Here is a 20,088-nt window from a genome sequence, read left to right on the forward strand (position 1 = left end):
ACATATGCAAAATTATTACATAATAATATACAACACAGTCTAAAAAATATATATTTTTAAAATTCTAAATAAAGTACTCGAGTAAATACACAATGGTGCTAATTCCTGCAGACGCCATCTAATTTTATTTTAAGTTATACCTGTCATTTTCTTATCCGCCAAAAAGAAAGGGACGGGTAATCGACAGGCATACAATTTATGGAATACACGTCAATTTTAAGCAGAAATCTAAAACAACATACATACATACATACATAAACTCACGCCCGTAATCCCAAATGGGGTGGGCAGAGCCACAAGTAATCAAAGACAAATTGCAGCCACTGTTGATACGAAGTCCTAAGATGGATATGATGAACCTTATGGTGATAAGGGATCAGCCTATCGCCCATAACATTAGTCCATCATGTTAGAGGACGCAATCCCTCTGTCGGTTTTTACGACATGCCCGGGAAGACAAGCAGCTGAACGTGTTCTATGTTTTTTATTTGCTCCCAGAACAGCATAGAAGCACACAACACAAAACAACCGTCTACAAATTTTACATTGGCCAATAACCTGACAGGGTTAAGTAGACAGCACGCCAAACGGATTACATACCAGCAAGATGCCTACATTACGTGTATTCGCCCGGGTTATTAATTCATTTTGAAATTAACTTTTTAACAATCATCCGTCCCTTTCCTTTTCGGCTGATAAGAAAATGACGGGTATAACTTAAAATAAAATTAGGAGGTGTCTGCAGGAATCGGGGCGAATACATAACCTAAGCACTTTACGTACCTCGCAATAGTCTCAACGACTCTCCTGAATGGTATCTTGGTGGTGAAGGTGTGACCATGGTAGATGACCGGGCTACCATCGTCTCCGTCCCAGCAGTCCAGCTCCACGCACCGACAGCCCGTCAGCAACACCTGGGGGCAAGGAAAGATAGTTAGAACATCAAGGACATCATCATCACCAGTCCATTAACGTCCCCACTGCTGGGGCACGGGCCTTCCCTATGGATGGATAGGGAGATCGGGCCTTAAACCACCACGCGGGCCCAGTGCGGATTGGTTATTAACGACTGCCAATGCAGTCGGAGCACGGAGGAGCTCGAGATGAAAACTTTTTGTTTTGTGGTCACCCATCCTATGACCGGCCTTTGCGAAAGTTGCTTAACTTCAACAATCGCAGACCGAGCGCGTTTACCGCTGCGCCACCGAGTTCCTCATCAAAGAAATCATCAAGGACATATATTATCAAAGAATATAAACACGGTGTTAGTGACATCGTAACGAAAACTTTGAGGGATGATCCAGACCATGATTCTGAGTTAATATCAAGTGGAATTATCCGCCGAAAAAATATGGATCGGAAAATAATTTAAAAAAACATGAAAAATTTCATGAATTTTTCGACAGGAAATTCCACTTGATATTAACTCCATACCAAGTACCATGTCACATTAACTTTTTTGACAAATTGAACTGTAAGTCTCACTAAATGTCAAATATGTTACCTAGTGCGACAGAGTCCTAAAGTGGGTACATTATATTGCTCATGACTGTACCTACCTATGTCGAAATTGTTTCCGAATTCATGTGTGGATCATAAATGATTATCACGTGCTCAACGGCGAAGGAAAACATCGTGAGGAGATACACATTCCCGAGAAATGCATTTTCGGAGGTATGTGACCTAATCTGTATTGGACCGGTCTTCCCTTCGCTTGTCGGAAGGTCAGACAGGCAGACCTGTGAAATCTTCAGGTTAGGTAAGCGGACCCTGTGAAAAACGGGACAATGCTAGGGAGATGATGAGGCCAAGGTCACCCAAAATACAACAAAGTCAAATGGAATGGGGAAAAAATTAAAAGAAAAGAGGTTATTATAGGTAGGTACCTACCTACTATCAAATCCTGCCCGATGCGTCAAGGTCCAGGGCACGGCAATCTGAATCGTATAAGTAGTCTAGTAGCAAATTGCTAGGCACATCCATGGTAATCACGATCTAGAGCGAGTCTAATATATATAATAGAATAGCGTCGACTTTCCCGGTCTCGATGCGAGAGCCCGCGAAACTTGACGCATCGGCAAATGTAATAAATACCCGCTAAAAACAAACTTATTTCAAGGTCAAGGTCAACCCTAAAAAATCTACAGACAAGTTATAAGTATCGAAATTAATTTTAGCGAGTCGTCCATATTTTGTCAATAAAACAAGAAAACGAGATTACCCACATATGATATGTTTTCAACATAGTATAAGATAATTTACCTAATTAATTGCCTATACACACTACATTTTCATAAAATATTCATTAAAAACTTACATTTGCTTCAATTTATAACCAAATACCAATATTTTTCCAAACAAATTTTCCCGCTTTGAATCAAAGCTTTGATTCGTTTTTTTTTTTAAATCGCGCTGTTATGTTTTTTTTATAGCATTGGATAGTATAATTTTCGCCTCAAGGAGTGTTTACATTGTTCCAGCGACAACCTATTTTAAATAAGTAGGCAAATAATAATATAGCGGGATTACGGGTGTCAGTCATAGACATTTAATATTTTGCGTGAGTTTATATTTCAAATGAATCAATATCTTTCCTTGTTATCGAAAGTCTAAAACTCGAACAAGTCTGTTCTCGAGAAATGCTAGACAGAAACAACTGCGCATGTCCGTTGTTATTGATTTTAGCCATTATATTACGTGAATTCAGGCTAGGTATTCTGCATCTTTATTCTGGGTTTAAAATATTTAATTGAATCGATTCAGTGTCGATCTTTTATCGCTAAACCAAAAATCGCGTAGGTAGACCGCACGTAAAAAGAATACCATAAACAATATAGAATTTGAAAAGTCAAATTGTTGTCAAACATAACCTAAGCGTTTTTGTTTTGCCGGTGTATCTGTACAGTTTTCTCGAATTTCCTCCAAAATTTCAGACGAAATGAAAGACACTCCCGTAGATGTAGACAATCGGAACGTCGTGAAGAATAGGGAATTGCTCTATCGCATGATTATAAGGTAAAAAACATGTTTGTTTTAACGGCTCGGTTACGTCGGGTTTTACTTAATTATCACTACTTAAATATTCATAAAAAAGCAGTCGCCAACGTAATTATAACTTAAACTATTCACTTAAAGTGCTTTTCACTTGTTAAACAAAATAAAAACGATGAATTTAATATTAGAATATAAATTGAGGTTATGCTTTGTTTTGCGATATATTTCAGTGATTTTCTTCAAAATTTAGATTATTAATCATAATTCTAATATAAATAGTACACTATTACGTGTTATTTACGTAAATACTTGTTAAACTTTCCGATCGTGAGTCCAACGCTCTAACCACTACACCACGGAGGCAGTTACATTCATTAAATCATTTTTCTTATCACAGTCAACTGTATTACGATGGATTTCAACCTATAGCAGCCACTTTGGCGGCTGCCGTCCACGCTGACCCACCGTGTCCACCCAGCGACAGGTAAAACTTAGTAATTTGTTTGTTACTTTGAGGTTTCATTATTGTCATAATGAAAGATTTTATTTAGATTAGATTTAGATTATTTTTTAATTTTTATCCTAATTGCTGGATAGATGGCGCTGAACTTGGTATGTTATAGCATGGAACAGAACGTCCCTAAAAAATACCAAAATCTTTTTTTATCGGAAATTATGTTACATTTCCGACAAAAAAACACCCATTTTTGTTACAATCACATCATCATCTCCCTAGCATTATGCCGTTTTCCACAGGGTCCGCTTACCTAACCTGAAGATTTGACAGGTCCGGTTTTTACAGAAGCGACTGCCTGTCTGACCTTTCAACCCGCGAAGGGAAATCCAGCCCTAGGTTAGGTCACATACCTCCGAAATGCATTTCTCGGGAATGTGGGTTTCCTCACGATGTTTTCTTTCACTACTGACCTTGTGATGATCATTTATGATCCGAAACATGAATTCGAGAACAAATTCGAAAATCATTGGTTTAGGCCTATGCTTGGATTCGAACCTGCAATTTCAAAGTGAGAGTCAAGCGTTCTACCAACTGGGCTATCACGGCCCTACTCTGTACAATCACATGGACATTCTATTTTCTTGTTTATTACGCTGTCACTAACACCCTGACTGTATATTAGTATTATAGACGTCTCAAATCTATCATATTTGATCCTGGCAGGCTTCTCAACCTGATGATGGTGGGTCTACAGCACGAGCCGGACCGCAAGGACCGTCTCGCAGCCTCCAGCGGGGCTGAGCATCTACTTGGGACCACTGGCTTTGGTAAGTAATTGGGTCGTGTACGGCCACGAGCATTAATATGTATACACTTTGGTACCATGTCACATTAACTTTTTTGACAAATTGAACTGTAAGTCTCACTAAATGTCAAATATGTTAGTGCGACAGAGTCCTAAAGGGGGTAAAATTGCGCATGCCTGTACTAGGTTCAAGATAAATTATGAAATTCTGACTACTAAATAAAGACAGATATCTAAAACTAACGGAAAAACTTTTCCTTTTTTTCTATTTACCTACCTAAGTTAGAAAAGTTAAACATGAAACTGAAGACATGGACGAATAGTAGGTTGCATTTATTAGGTAAAGCAACAGTGCAAGTAGAAGGTAAAAGCATTAAGAAGGAATTATCAATAGTGATAGCAACAGGTAATGGACCAAGCTTAATAGGGAGAAATTGGTTTGATGACTTGAATATACACTTACAGATGGGGGTGTATAATATAGAGATTGATAGTGACGCTGTTATGACAGTGGTAAATCGATATGCAGACGTATTCCAAGAAGGGCTTGGAAAATATACTGGACCGGTAGTACGGATTACACCAAAGGAAGGGGTAGTACCGAAGTTCCTTAAAAGTAGACCGGTACCGTTCGCCATTAAAGAACGTGTTGTTCAAGAAATAGACAGATTAGTAGCAGAGGGTGTGTTGGAATCAATTCCACATTCAGAGTGGGCAACACCCATAGTGCCAGTTCTTAAAAAAAATGGTACAGTAAGATTGTGTGGGGACTACAGGTCTACAGTGAATAAATATATAGATACAGATACATATCCACTGCCTACACTTAATGAAGCTTTTTGTGAATTACGAGGAAGTAAAATTTTCACAAAAATTGATTTAGAACGTGCATATACACAAGTGACGGTTGATGAAGCTACTTCAAAACTTCTTACTATCAACACCCCAAAAGGGTTGTATAGAATGAAAAGGTTACCCTTTGGGATTAAGGCCTGTCCCGGGATTTTTCAACGATTGATGTCTACTCTATTGGCTGGTATTCCAGGGATAGCAGTACTACTGGATGATATTGTGGTAACTGGAGGGAATATGCAACAACACAATGAGAGACTCGAGTTAGTTCTTCAGAAATTACAAGAAGCGGGGTTGAAGGTTAACAAAAACAAATGTAAATTAGCGGCCAATAGTGTTGAATTTTTGGGTTACGTTATTGATGAATCTGGTATTCACCCAAATGAAGACAAAATTAAGGCTATTGAAAAAACTCAAGCTCCAACTAATGTTAAAAAGTTACAGGCTTTCTTAGGTTTGTTAAATTTTTATAATCGGTTTATGCCACATAAAGCGACAGTAGCAGAACCTTTATACCGATTATTAGATAAAGAAAGGAAGTGGCAATGGAATAAAGAGCAACAGATAGCTTTTGAAAAGCTCAAAAAAAACTTGTCGAGTAAAGACACATTAGTACACTATGATGAAAAACGGAAATTGATACTATCTTGCGATGCGTCAAACTATGGGCTGGGAGCTGTTTTAGAACATGAAATGGACGATGGCACAGTCAGACCAATAATGTTCGCGTCAAGAACGATGAATACACATGAGCGCAACTATGCTCAAATTGACAAAGAAGCAGCAGCTATCATTTTTGGACTAAAAAAGTATCACCAATTCATTAGTGGTAGAAAAATAATTATTAGGACAGATCACAAACCGCTATTAGGAATCTTTGACCCAAAAAGAACAATACCCAATATAATATCTCCAAGGATGTTACGATGGGCAATATGGTTGAACTCATATGACTACCAGTTGGAATATGTAAAAGGGAAAAACTTGGGCAACGCCGATGCGCTAAGTAGATGGCCGTCTAAACTAGAAAGTGAAAAGGAAGAATATTCGGGTGTTCTACTGATAGAAGAGACACCAGTGGAATTGAATTTGTCAGCTAAAGATGTGGCAGAGTGGACTAAGAAAGATAACACATTAAGTAAAATTTTGTATTGGCTACGTCATGGATGGCCCGCAAAGGTATCAGAAGAATTTGGATTATTTTGGAAAAAACGTGAGGAAATGTCAGTCTATAAGGATTGTGTTTTATGGGGAAGTAGGGTTGTTATTCCAGGAAGAATGAGATCGCAGATTCTAGACCAATTACACGACAATCACGATGGTATCGTGATTACAAAGGCTCTAGCCCGGAGCTACTTTTGGTGGCCAGCTATTGATCGACAAATCGAAGAGATGATCAGAGAATGCCCTATATGTGCCGAATACAGGAACATGCCACCAAAAGTAACACATCAGTGGATAAGACCAGAGAAGGCGTGGTCTAGGCTACATATAGATTATGCTGGACCCTTTCAAGGCAAAGTATTTTTGATTGTGATAGACGCCTTTTCTAAATGGCCAGAAGTAAAGATAGTGTCAAGTATGAATAGTATTACATTAATTAAAGTACTGAGGGAAATATTTGTACAGCAAGGCATACCGGATACAATAGTAAGTGATAATGGAAGAAGCTTTACATCCCAGGAATTCAAAAATTTTCTGGCGGCGAATAACGTGAAACACGTATCAGTGGCACCGTATCACCCGGCATCGAATGGGCAAGCGGAAAGAACAGTACAGACAATCAAAACCAAATTAAAAAAGTTTTCATCAGAACCATGGGACATTAAATTATCGAAGATGTTATATGGCTTACGTACTACTCCTAACAGCGTCACGGGCACTTCACCGGCCGAGTTGTTAAACAAGAGGAAATTTAAAACAAAATGGGATAATTTGAACCCCTTGTCGATGAAAAATAATGAACAGGTCAAAGCTATTGAGAATAATGAGAAGATACAACCTAGAACATTCAGAATTGGACAACAGGTTTATGTGAGGAATTATTGTGGGAATACTCGCTGGCTTAAAGGTACTGTTGAAAAAATAATTGGAGCTTGTAGATATTTGGTCAGGTGGAATGGTAGACTACTAATGAGACATATTAATCAGATTCAAAGGGGAACAAATACCACAAAAGGTCAGAAGGCTGAGAGAAGGGTGGAAGCAGGAACAACCAGTGATGCCGTTCCCGGGCGATCGGGGATAATCCTACCTCACCCTAGTCAATGGGCGGAGATGATTGGGGTTTCGGGACCGCAGGACATAGTTTTAAATGAAGAACTTGTCACATCTAATAGAAATAAGAGAATTCGGTCACCCTCTACATCTTCACCACCATCGAAGAGAATATCTCTGGAAGACAGTGATGATAATGATGAATCTCAAGACATAGAGGAAGGAAGTGATCAGCAACCCTGACTTCTTCTCATGAACTTATAATTCTAAAGCATGTTAGGTATAGTTAGGATAGTGATAGTGAATAGGATAATATATTTATTTAGTGATAGAAAACTAGAGTAACAGTGTTATGTGTACTAAGTGAACAGTGAGTGTGTGAACTCTCCTGAAGGGGAAGGCATGTCATATATTGGACTTTGGAGGGTGGTTGTGAAAAAGGCAGTTACTGAGCTGTCTCGAAGCTGTGCACATCTTCCGGACGTTTTCGGGTTCGTTTGTGAGTATATAACAACTTATTTATGAATTTTAATCAAGAAAACGTAACGTACGTTACTGTCCGAAAGTACGATGATCCGTGCTTCGGAAGGCAAGTTAAGCCGTTGGTCCTGACAACTTACTAATGTAAGTGAGTAATCCGACTTCGGCGGCTCAATAATAACCCTGACACTAGTATCGATGGGGTTGGTAATTCACCTCACGACCCACACGATAGAAGAATCAAGAAAACGAAGTAATAAGGAATTTCCCTAAAAATAAATAAATAAACCGCCCAAATTGTACTGTTTTCATGTGTTATGTCTGATTGTTGAAATTTTTAGTTCTGTGCAATAAAGTATATTTGATTTGATTTGATAAATAAATAAATAAATAAATAAGGGCGACATTTCATCACGTTTTTCCATGACGTCACAGTGTGCTTTTCCATACAAATTCCAGGAGGGTTAAAATGGCCACATCGAAGCAATTCATCTAAGAACGCAATATTTCAATTTGACATTTGCGCATATAAAAGTAAATGCGCAATGCAAACAAATGTCAAACAGCAATATTGCTTTCTTAGATGAATTGCTTCGACGTGGCCATTTTAACCTCCCAAGTCTTCTTATACCATGGTAAAAAGTAACCGATTTGACTAGTTGGAAACTGATTCCCATTGACATTCAGAATTTGCCTTTCAACTGTTTTAAGACAGTAGTTAAACAAAAACTTTACAAAAAAGGTTATTATAAAGTTAGTGATTATTTAGAAGATATGAATGCATGGGATTAACTGTCTGAGAACTGATATTAGGCAGCTAAATTACTCAATTGTATACCAATATTTTATGTTTATTTTTATTTTTTTAAAGAACGTCTAGGGCCCTGTGCCGAGGTTTTTCTTGCAGCTTCTTTTCCCCGGCTATACAGGTTGTGAGAAGCTGCAGTAGTTTTAGGCGGATGAGACGTTCGTTATGTAAAATTGACGATTCAAAGCGTAACTATGTTACCTACTGAATAAAGATATTTTTGAATTTGAATTTGAATTCAGCACTTACGCCCGTTTTTTTTTCAGACCTAGAATTTGAAATGGACGCGTCATCTCTCGCCCCGGAGCCGGCTACGTACGAGACAGCATATGTTACGTCACACAAGATGGCGTGCCGCGCAGGCGCGTTCAGCGCGTGCGGGCAACTGGTGGCCACTGGTAGCGTTGACGCTAGCATCAAGGTGATTTAAGTGAGGGTGTTACTGGGAGCAAATCTCGTGTAGGACCTCATCAACCCTGACAGGGCGATGTTTGAGCCACTTGTTCTGTCTTTTTATCATCATCATCAATTTGAGAGATATAAGCGGTGCGTCCTGGTACACAAGGAATTCCGAAATTTATGAATACCTGGAAATGCCTACTATTAAAGAGGAAGTTGTAAGCTACAGTATAAAATACAAGGAAAGACTTGAAAGCCACACCAACATGCTAGCTAGAGATCTGCTACAGCTGAATCGGTTGAGACGTCTGAAAAGATGGAATATACTTTCCCTGGATGAGAGACTAGAAAAAAGAAAATAAATATCAAATTCCGGTAAAACATAGCCTTGAGGATAGCAGTTACTGGACTGCACCTCTAAATAAATAAATACAACCACAAACTATCTGATAAAGACTTACATGTCGATGGCAGATCGCAGTGAAAAAAAAAAAAATCATCAATTTAAGAGCCACGCTCTTGTCGGTGTAGCATTTTCCATTCCAAAGGGACAGCGTCCTGAACATGATGGATCATCTGTAAGAGCGATAGGCTGATCCCCTATCATCATACGGTTTATCATTATCCACCTTAGGATTATGTATCAAAAGTGGCAGCAAATAGTTTCTTGAGTATTTGTAGTTCTGCCCACCCCTTCGGGGAATACGGGCGTGAGTTTATGTATGTATGTTGATGAATTGTCATATTACTACCAGTTACCTTCATCATCATCAATTGAAGAGCCACGCTCTTGTCGGTGTAGCATTTTCCATTCCAGTCTATCAAAGGTCAATTCCTTGACTTCCCTATAAGACACGACGTTAACCTTTACTTTAATCTGTTCCATGTAAGCTCTTCTTGGTCTTCCCCTTCCTCTCTTTGTCTTTCTATATTTCTGTTAAAATCGGATCATCCGTTTGGGAGTTACGATGCCACCAGACACAGACACATTTACACAGACACGTCAAACTTATAACACCCCGTCGTTTTTGCGTCGGGGGTTAAAAAAATATTCCTAAATAATATGTGGTCGATTTGAGAAAAACCGGTAAAAAAAAAGCAAAACACCCTTAAAACCTACATTTCTAGACACCACTACTTTCCGAAAATTTGCATATTATCAATTTTTTAGAATGTAGTCGATGTGGGAAGCTGTCCTTTCGGAAAGTAGACGTTTTGGGAAAGTGGACGATTTGGGAGAGTGGTCCTTTTGGGAAGTAGACATTTTGGACCGAAAGGCGCCTAGCTACCCAAGGGCTAATACTAAAAAGACTTTATGAATTAAAAAAAAAAAACAAATAATTAAAAACTTTTTACTTCTTGTGTGTGTGAACCCCGACGGTGATTGTGACGTTTTTTTCGTGCCCTTTTGTTTTTTTCTGCTTTTTTTTCCGCAAATATTTGGTACTGGGCCGCCACAGGCCCCACAGGTTGCGAGATCGCGGTAACGAGCGAAGAAACACGGAATTGCATTCAGAAATGGAATTTTTAATACATTTACATCCCAACAGCCCTACATCTCAACAGGGAATAAGAGGAAGAAGACATTTGAAATTTCTTTTTTTACAGATTCTGGACGTGGAGCGTATGTTGGCTAAGTCGGCTCCGGAGGAGGTGGACCCTGGGAGGGAGCAGCAAGGACACCCCGTCATCAGGACACTGTGAGTAACCAAGGCCAAATACATAAACAGCCTATATACGTCCCACTGCTGGGCACAGGCCTCCCCTCAATCAACCGGAGGGGGTATGGAGCATACTCCACCACGCTGCTCCACTGCGGGTTGGTGGAGGTGTTTTTACGGCTAATAGCCGGGACCAACGGCTTAACGTGCCCTCCGAAGCACGGAATCATCTTACTTTTTCGGACAATCAGGTGATTCAAGCCTGAAAAGTCCTTACCAAACAAAGGACAGTCTCACAAAGTGATTTCGACAATGTCCCCATCGGCAATCGAACCCGGACCTCCAGATCGTGAGCCTAATGCTCTAACCACTAGACTAAGGAGTAACAACACAACATAACCTCCCGACTTTAACCCAATGGGGTAGTGATATAAATGAAACACGTAATGACAGTTGACCGGTAGTTTATTGACTGATTCAGTACATCCATCGAAAGATAAACTTCTTTCGTATAGGTTGTGATTACCAACCTCATCAACCCTGGTGTCAGGGTTATTATTGAGCCACCAAATACCCCTGGCTCATGTAACGATCACTCACTTACATCGGTAAGTTTGTAACCGGGACCAACGGCTTAACGTGCCTTCCGAAGCACGGATCATCTTACTGGAATGTCCTAACCAAACTAGGGATCATATTTAACGTGCCTTCCGAAGCACGGAAGATGAACTAAGTACCCACACCCCACCGAGCTTTCTGTCAGACCAACGTGATAGGTGAGCCGTATCGCCGTCTATATTGGTCAAGCCATATCACAAAAACACTGTGATCCCTAGTTTGGTTAGGACATTACAGGCTAATCACCTGATTGTCCGAAAGTAAGACGAACCGTGCTTCGGAAGGCACTTACAGATGTAAGTATGTAGTCGTTACATGAGCCATGTCAGGTGCCTTTGGCGGCTCAATAGTAACCCTGACACCAGGGTTGTTTAGGTTGGTACTCCACCTCACAACCCACACGATAGAAGGAGGATGGTCGGGGCAACTGTGTTAGCGACTTATTTTGCAACCAAAATTGGCTAAGAAAACTCTCCCAAGTTAATTCCTTTATCATCATCATCATCACCAGCCCATTAACGTCCCCACTTCTGGGGCACGGGCCTTCCCTATGGATGGATAGGGAGATCGGGCCTTAAACCACCACGCGGGCCCAGTGCGGATTGGTGGTTATTAACGACTGCTAATGCAGCCGGGACCAATGGCTTAACGTGCTTTCCGAAGCACGGAGGAGCTCGAGATGAAAACTTCTTTTTTTTTGTGGTCACCCATCCTATGACCGGCCTTTGCGATAGTTGCTTACCGCTGTGTGTTTACCGCTGCGCCACCGAGCTCCTCAATTCCTTTATCATCCCCAGATATGACCATACGGATGAGATAACAGCTTTGGACTTCCACCCTCGCGAGCAGATCCTGGTCTCCGCCTCCCGGGACTGCTGCATCAAACTCTTCGACATCGCCAAGGCATCCGCTAAGAAAGCCTTCAAATCTATTACTGTAAGTGACTACGCATTATAATAATTGCCAAAAAAGTGGGTACAATTCTTTCCTTAAACATAGCTTAGTCTTAGACACAGATATAAATAGGTAGGTACCATAGCTGACTAAGTATATGAATACTTGTATTACAGCCAATGAGGAGCTCGGTGGCGCAGCGGTAAACGCGCTCGGTCTGCGATTGTTGAAGTTAAGCAACTTTCGCAAAGGCCGGTCATAGGATGGGTGACCACAAAACAAAAAGTTTTCATCTCGAGCTCCTCCGTGCTTCGGAAGGCACGTTATGCCGTTGGTCCCGGCTGCATTAGCAGTCGTTAATAACCACCATTCGACACTGGGCCCGCGTGGTGGCTTAAGGCCCGATCTCCCTATCCATCCATAGGGAAGGCCCGTGCCCCAGCAGTGGGGACGTGTGGCTGGTGATGATGACAGCCTATGATGCCTCTTTCCTGGATATATTATGTTAAGTTAACTAGTAAACATAATTACATACGTATGTTATCGAAACAAATGACCTCGTATTTAAACAAAAACAACCAATCTCTGTTATAAAGCGTCCGCGGCGCATCTTGTAACAAGCGACGAAGCGACGACAAGCGAATTTAGTCGCTTTACAACCGATATTGTTTTTTTTATTTTAACAGCCATAACATCTTATTTTGAGGGAACTTATTTATTATATCTACATTATAGGCTAGATTCCAACTACTCAAATGAGTTACTTTTTACTAAGCACGCTGTGACGTCATAGAAAACCCGTGATAAAATGTCGGACTAATTATTACGTTTTCCTTATTTAAAATTACGAATAATTAAAACATTTCAAATTATTACACAAACACTAGTCAGTCTAAAATACCGCCCCCTCTCGTGCCCGGTTCAAAGGTGCCCATTATACTGGCCGCGTTACCGCGCACTATTGCCAAGGAAACCTGTTGAACCAGGAACGAGCTGGCGCGGGGGTCACTACCGCGGTCCCTCAAGCGCCTCCCCAAAACACGAATAAAATCCTTGGCCGCCGAGCACCACACACCCGAAGTCTCGACGGCAAAAGGGACAAAAATCGTGGGTCCGCGTTTAAAATTCATAAATAAGTTAAATAGAAAAAAGAAATTGTTTTTCGTTAGTTTTAGATGTGTCTTTATTTAGTAATCAGAATTTCATAATTTATCTCGAACCTAATACACGACCCAATTCTATCTGCTTATTGTATACGGCCTCCGTGGTCCAGTGGTTGAGCGTTGGACTCACGATCAGGAGGCCCCGGGTTCGAATCCCGGTGGGGACGTATCACAATTTTGTGATCCCTAGTTCGGTTAGGACATTACAGGCTGTTCACCTGATTGTCCGAAAGTAAGATGTTACGTGCTTCGGAAGGCACGTTAAGCCGTTGGTCCCGGTTACTACTTAGTAATGTAAGTATGTAGTCGTTATGAGCCATGTCAGGGGCCTTTGGCGGCTCAGTAATAACCCTGACACCAGGGTTGATGAGGTTGGTATTCCACCTCACAACCACACGATAAGAAGAATTGTATGTAATATCCGTAACCTCGCTACATTAATTTTACTTTTTACCCGACTGAAAAGGAGAGTGGGGTAATGTTTTCTCCCGACTAGTCTATTCTCTGCCCACCCCACAGGACGCTGAGCAAGTGCTTTGTGTGGCGTTCCACCCGCTTGGCGACCACATCATAGCGTCGACCACGCACCCAGTAATACGCCTGTACGACGTTACCACCAGCCAATGCTTCGTCTGCCCCATACCCTCCCACCACCACACCAAGCAGGTGCACACCATCAAGTGAGTACTGTTACATAACCATTGTTTTAAGTTTACGCGGTTATTGGTGCTAATTCCTGTACACACCATCTAATTTTATTTTAAGTTATATCTGTCATTTTCTTATCCGCCGAAAAGGAAAGGGACGGGCAATCGACAAGCATAAAATTTATGGAACACACGTCAATTTTAAGCACAAATCTAAAACAACAGTCTAAAAATTTTACATCAGTCAATAACCCGACACAGTTAAGTAGACAGCACGTCAAACGGTTTGCATACTAATGACGTACCTTTTTAATTCGCCCGGGTTATTCATTCATTTACCCATTCTTCCTAAAATTAAGAGCTGTGTATCATTCGTCCCTTTCCTTTTCGACGAATATGACAATGACGGATATAACTTAAAATAAAATTAGGCAGTGTATGCAGGAATCGGGGCCATTGTTTTAAGTTTACGCGGTTATTATCATAATTAAAACACATAATAACGGGTTCTTACCGCGTTTAAAGCAGGGATATGAGACTCCCGATATTTCGACACTGTTGCAAGTGCCATATCTGTCTACCCTTTTTCTTTGCCGCTTGTTTATGTATTTGATATCGGAATTTTCTGAACTATCTGAACTACTACTTATGGATCTACCTACTCCACACCCACGGTCCACGGTCCTACTCCACGTTCAAGTGCTTGTCCTTCAAACTAAGTCACTTAATTGACCTTGAAAAGCCGTCACTTGCTCGCAAAGTTTGTCACATTGTAATTACAAAGCTAAGTCACGTCAGTGTCATGTTGTATGCTTTTGTCACATTGTAGTTACGCAGTTGCGTCACGAAAGTGTCATATCAGATAATGTAGTCATCAATCATATTGTCGTAATGTATTTTTTTCTTCTAGATTCTCTCCGAACGGCAAATACTTTGCGAGCGGCAGCGCGGACGGCTCAGTGAAGCTGTGGGACACCGTCTCAAACCGTTGCTTCAACACGTTTATAAACGCACACGACGGCGCTGAAGTGTGCTCCGTCGCTTTTACACGTAATAGCAAGGTTTGTATCACTTTGTCACGCTGTAATTACAACATTAAGGCCACGAATATATTGTCACGTCATAGCTTGTCACACTTTAATTACAAATTACATTGTAGTCCTGCAGACGCCATCTAATTTTAAGTTTACGACAGAGATCGTAGTAAGTGGTTTTTATGTTTGACACATTGTAATTAAAAAGTGACGTCACAAAATGTTATTTATTTTTTCCGTCGCAGTATCTCCTAACGTCTGGTTTGGATTCTTCCATCAAATTGTGGGAGTTGGCAAGCAGCAGGTGCCTGATACAATACACTGGCGCCGGCACCACAGGTGAGCCTAATTTAAGTACAGTTACACTGGACCGATTCTACACTCGACAGATTCTACACTCGACAGATTCTACACTCGACAGATTCTACACTCGACAGATTCTACACTCGACAGATTCTACACTCGACAGATTCTACACTCGACAGATTCTACACTCGACAGATTCTACACTCGACAGATTCTACACTCGACAGATTCTACACTCGACAGATTCTACACTCGACAGATTCCACACTCGACAGATTCCACACTCGACAGATTCCACGCTCGACAGATTCCACGCTCGACAGATTTCACGCTCGACAGATTCCACGCTCGACAGATTCCACGCTCGACAGATTCCACGCTCGACAGATTCCACGCTCGACAGATTCCACACTCGACAGATTCCACGCTCGACAGATTCCACGCTCGACAGATTCCACACTCGACAGATTCCACACTCGACAGATTCTACACTCGACAGATTCACTCGACACTAATTCTCAATATAGCACATCATGAAATGATCAATTCTAAGATCTGGCCACGACATCACTAACACCATGGACGTTTCAGGCAAACAAGAGCACCACGCGCAAGCAGTGTTCAACCACACGGAGGACTATGTGATGTTCCCTGATGAGGCCACCACGTCACTCTGCACCTGGCACTCCAGGAACGCCAGCCGTTGCCAGCTCATGTCGCTTGGACACAATGGCGCGGTCAGGTGGGATACCAAAACATTCTTATTATACATTGTTTTAGGTTTACGCGGTTATTATCATAATTAAAACACATAATAACGGGTTCTTACCGCGTTTAAATCAGGGATACGAGACTCCCGATATTTCGACACTGTTGCAAGTGCCATAATCACGGGATGAATATCCCCGATTCAAACGCGGTAAGAACCCGTTATTATGTGTTTTAATTCTTATTATGTTAAATAATGAATGAATGATTTCCGCAGAGATCCTAATTTTATTTTAAGTTAGATATGTCTTTTTCTTAAAGTAGCATGGAAATGCTGCACCGACAAGAGCGTGGCTCTTAAATTGGTGATTATGATGATGTCTTTTTCTTATCCGCCGAAAAGGAAAGAGACGGATGATTGACATCTGTCAGCGTCGCTATATTAACAGTAACTTTGCGTCCCACGACCAATCTACGGTAGTAGTAAATCTATGGTGACATGGTTTCAAAGTGTAATATTAGTGCTCGGAACCGTACTGGAATCAACATCATTATGTATGCAGGGTGTTAATGACATCGTAACGAAAACTTTGAGGGATGATGCAGACCATGATCCTGAGTTGATATCAAGTGGAATTTTCCGTCGCAAAAATATGGAACTGAAAATAATTAACAAAAAAGCACTAACATATTCATGAATTTTCCGACAGGAAATTCCACTTGATGTAACTCGGAATCATGGTCCGAATCATCCCCCTCAGTAATCGTTAGCGTGTCACTAACACCCATACGTACTTGTACGGGGTGTAAATGACATCGTAAAGAATACTCAGGGGGATGATTCAGATCATTCATCATCAGCCCATTAACGTCCCCACTGCTGGGGCACGGGCCTTCCCTATGGATGGATAGGGAGATCGGGCCTTAAACCATCACGCGGGTCCAGTGCGGATTGATGGTTATTAACGACTGCTAATGCAGCCGGGACCAACGGCTTAACGTGCCTTCCGAAGCACGGAGGAGCTCGAGATGAAAACATATTTTTTTTTGTGGTCACCCATCCAATGACCGGCCTCTGCGAAAGTTGCTTTACTTCAACAATCGCAGACCGAGCGCGTTAACCGCTGCGCCACGGAGCTCCTCGATTCAGATCATTAGTCTGAGTAAATATCTAGTGGAATTTTCCATCGCAAAAGAATAGAATTGAAAATAATTGAAAAAAAAAAACTAAAAAATCATGAATTTTGTGACGGAATATTTCACTTGATATTTACTCAGAATCATAGTCTGAATCATCCTCTGAGTATTTGTTACGATGTCACTAACACCCTGTATATATTTTTTTTATTTTAATTTCATAATGTGTTTTTCTCCAGGTTCATCGTTCACTCGGGCACTGCGCCGGCGTTCCTAACCTGCAGTGATGATTACCGAGCGAGGTTCTGGTATCGACGTAACACACATTAAAATCGACTAGAATCGCCACTAAGATGTTGTGAAAAGGCGAAAGCAATGAGGAACTCTCCTGAAGGCTCTGCATGGTAACCATGCCGCGCGCGGCGCGAATTATATCGAGGCCTTCAACCAATAGCCGTTCAACGTCCATCTACGTAGATAGCATTCGTATCGTTTATTGGTCGAAGCGCTCGATATAATTCGCGGCGCGCGCGGCGCGGTTGTCATGGTTACCCCAAAAAAGATATCAATGGCGCTGTGTATCCTGTTGCCTATTTTCTCACTGCTCGGGTACATAATTATTCAAAAATATAATGTAATGGCAGACGCATATGAACAGGGTGTTAGTGACATCGTAACGAAAACTTTTGAGGATGATTCAGACCATGATTCTGAGTTGATATCAAGTGGAATTTCCTGTCGGAAAATTCATGAAAAATTTTAGATTTTTTTTAAATTTTTTCAGTTTCTTATTATGCTTTAAGTTTCAAAAAAGTCAGATTTAAAATAAAAAATAAAAAGACGAATTATTAAAAACCGTCAATGTAAATCGAAAAACGCGAAGTCGCTAAACAGTACCACACCTCGGTCACTTCATACAAAACACCTCGTTTTACAGACACTACACATTGACGTTATCGTACACGCGCATCTGTGTGTGTGACGTCTGACGCCATACGATTCAAGACTAAAGTAAGACCGAGGGGGTGAGGTAAACCTAGCTCAGCTGCTGGTGGGGAGCGGAGTTGCCGTTATATACTTCTTTCGTACGTTTATAATATTTTTTTAACATTTGTAGGTTCTCTAGACTGTCAAGTAGCGAATAATAATTTCGATCACCTTAATGAAAATAAGAATAAGAATACATTGTTTTAAGTTTACGCGGTTGTTATCATAATTAAAACACATAATAACGGGTTCTTACCGCGTTTAAATGGGGATATAATATCGGGAGTCTCATATCCCCATTTAAACGCGGTAAGAACCCGTTATTATGTGTTTTAATTAAGAATAAGAATAAAATAAGTTAATTGCCAGTAACAATTTACATTGGCTATAACAACTAGGTAATTATGAATATTACGAATACGGGCAATAGGAAATGGCTCAGCTTGTGCTGTGATGGAGCCATGCTATGGCGCCATCCAGCGCTGGTTTTCAGTCATTTCCTCTTCCTGGGATATTGTGCGGAATTATTTGTAATTGTCAATTGTGAACGATAATAATTCTGTTCTCGTTGTTCGATTTACATTGTGGCGCAGCAAAATCGAAATGTTATTTAAACATTTCCCTCAAAAAACATCAACCTTCGATTTTAATACAATCAAGTAGACATTCTATTTTTTTTCTTTCGTTACGGTGTCACTAACACAATGTGTATACACTCGTAAAATTCTTATAAATGTAAGTAAGTTTGTGTATTTTTTTGATAAACTCTGCGTTAGATTAAGTTTAGGTTAAAAATATTCTGAATAAAATGTGATGCATTTAATTATTTTTTTTAAATAGCCTATATACGTCCCACTGCTGGGCACAGGCCTCCTCCCAATCAACCGGAGAGGGCATGGAGCATACTCCACCACGCTGCTCCACTGCGGGTTGGTGGAGGTGTTTTTACAGCTAATAGCCGGGACCAACGGCTTAACATGCCCTCCGAAGCACGGAGCATTTAATATTTTTTCTTTTTTTTTTTTTTTTTACATAAAATAACATCGCGCCTGAGTCCCGAAAGTCTTTTACTCTTTATTATACGCTAATACTGAGTTGATCATCTTCGATTTCGCTCGCTAATACGACATATGTTTGCAAGCAAACTGAGCATGTAATTCCTATCACACCTAACAAACGACTTGATGACCTTGAAGACCTGAACCGATTTCCACCAAACATAGCTAAGAACACTCTCGACTTACATACTTTTCAAACAAAAAGAACCGCATTAAAATCGGATCATCCGTTTGGGAGCTACGATGCCACAGACAGACACATACAAAGGGCATTGAACATTTCACTATAGAGGCTGGCATAGCCTGGTGGCGCCACCTAGCGGATTTTTCAAAACTGCGGCGCACGATGAAACCTGTGCATATCGATAGGGGGCACTTTTCTGCACAAAAAAGCTTTAATGAACCTATGCTCTAAAGCGTCACGTTTTCAAGATATTTAGCTTGAAAGTTCCGAAAAGTGTTGTATGAACAAATCGATTTTACTTTTATATGCAATTGGAATATAGTGACTAAGTGATTATGCATGGAATATTAGTGTTTAATATACCACATATTTACTTTATTGAAAAATAAATAAATAGAAAATAGATAAAATAAATATCTATAACTTACTTTTATGTGTAACTTAAAAGAAATCCAGAAACGAGTCGTAAGATGTACAGCTCATGACTTATTCTCGTGGTAATCACGCTCAAAGTTATTTGTTATGATTGTCTAACAATTTCACACTTTTTGAGTTTTTATGTTTATTCAATGAAAGGCAGCTTAAATGTCTAATCACAGTGAAAGCAGGTGGGGTGTGAAAATTCGCTTTTAGGACTACTTTACTTACAGCAGTGTATGGAACATACCTAGTTCGTATA

The 20,088-nt window shown here is 40.5% G+C and overlaps 2 protein-coding genes across 2 annotated transcripts in view; one reads left to right on the forward strand and one right to left on the reverse strand.

Moving 5' to 3' along the window:
- LOC126379030 (1-phosphatidylinositol 4,5-bisphosphate phosphodiesterase epsilon-1-like) overlaps window positions 1-20,088 on the reverse strand; it is a 119,746-nt gene that overhangs the window by 24,169 nt on the left and 75,489 nt on the right. Inside the window, exon 23 of the mRNA XM_050027618.1 lies at window positions 784-914. Coding sequence (XP_049883575.1) covers window positions 784-914 — 131 coding nt within the window. The remainder of the gene's footprint in view (window positions 1-783; window positions 915-20,088) is intronic.
- On the forward strand, window positions 2,865-18,990 carry LOC126378917 (cleavage stimulation factor subunit 1). The gene is made up of 11 exons (XM_050027437.1): window positions 2,865-3,015; window positions 3,392-3,478; window positions 4,175-4,278; window positions 8,880-9,034; window positions 10,621-10,712; window positions 12,089-12,227; window positions 13,868-14,028; window positions 14,906-15,056; window positions 15,275-15,368; window positions 15,927-16,077; window positions 17,420-18,990. Exons 1-11 carry the CDS (start codon window positions 2,939-2,941, stop codon window positions 17,508-17,510), a joined length of 1,302 nt encoding a protein of 433 aa, XP_049883394.1. The 5' UTR covers window positions 2,865-2,938; the 3' UTR covers window positions 17,511-18,990.

The sequence above is a fragment of the Pectinophora gossypiella genome, chromosome 27, assembly GCF_024362695.1.
Source record: "Pectinophora gossypiella chromosome 27, ilPecGoss1.1, whole genome shotgun sequence".
Taxonomy (NCBI): Eukaryota; Metazoa; Arthropoda; class Insecta; order Lepidoptera; family Gelechiidae; genus Pectinophora; species Pectinophora gossypiella.

What these genes read in the sequence shown, in the direction of transcription:
- LOC126378917 (XM_050027437.1), top strand. Translation starts at nt 2,939, where the DNA reads ATGAAAGACACTCCCGTAGATGTAGACAATCGGAACGTCGTGAAGAAT. An exon ending in CCGTGTCCACCCAGCGACAG is followed by an intron (nt 3,479 to 4,174) that starts GTAAAACTTAGT and finishes TGATCCTGGCAG; the next exon opens with GCTTCTCAACCTGATGATGG. An exon ending in AAGCAGGTGCACACCATCAA is followed by an intron (nt 14,029 to 14,905) that starts GTGAGTACTGTT and finishes TTTTTCTTCTAG; the next exon opens with ATTCTCTCCGAACGGCAAAT.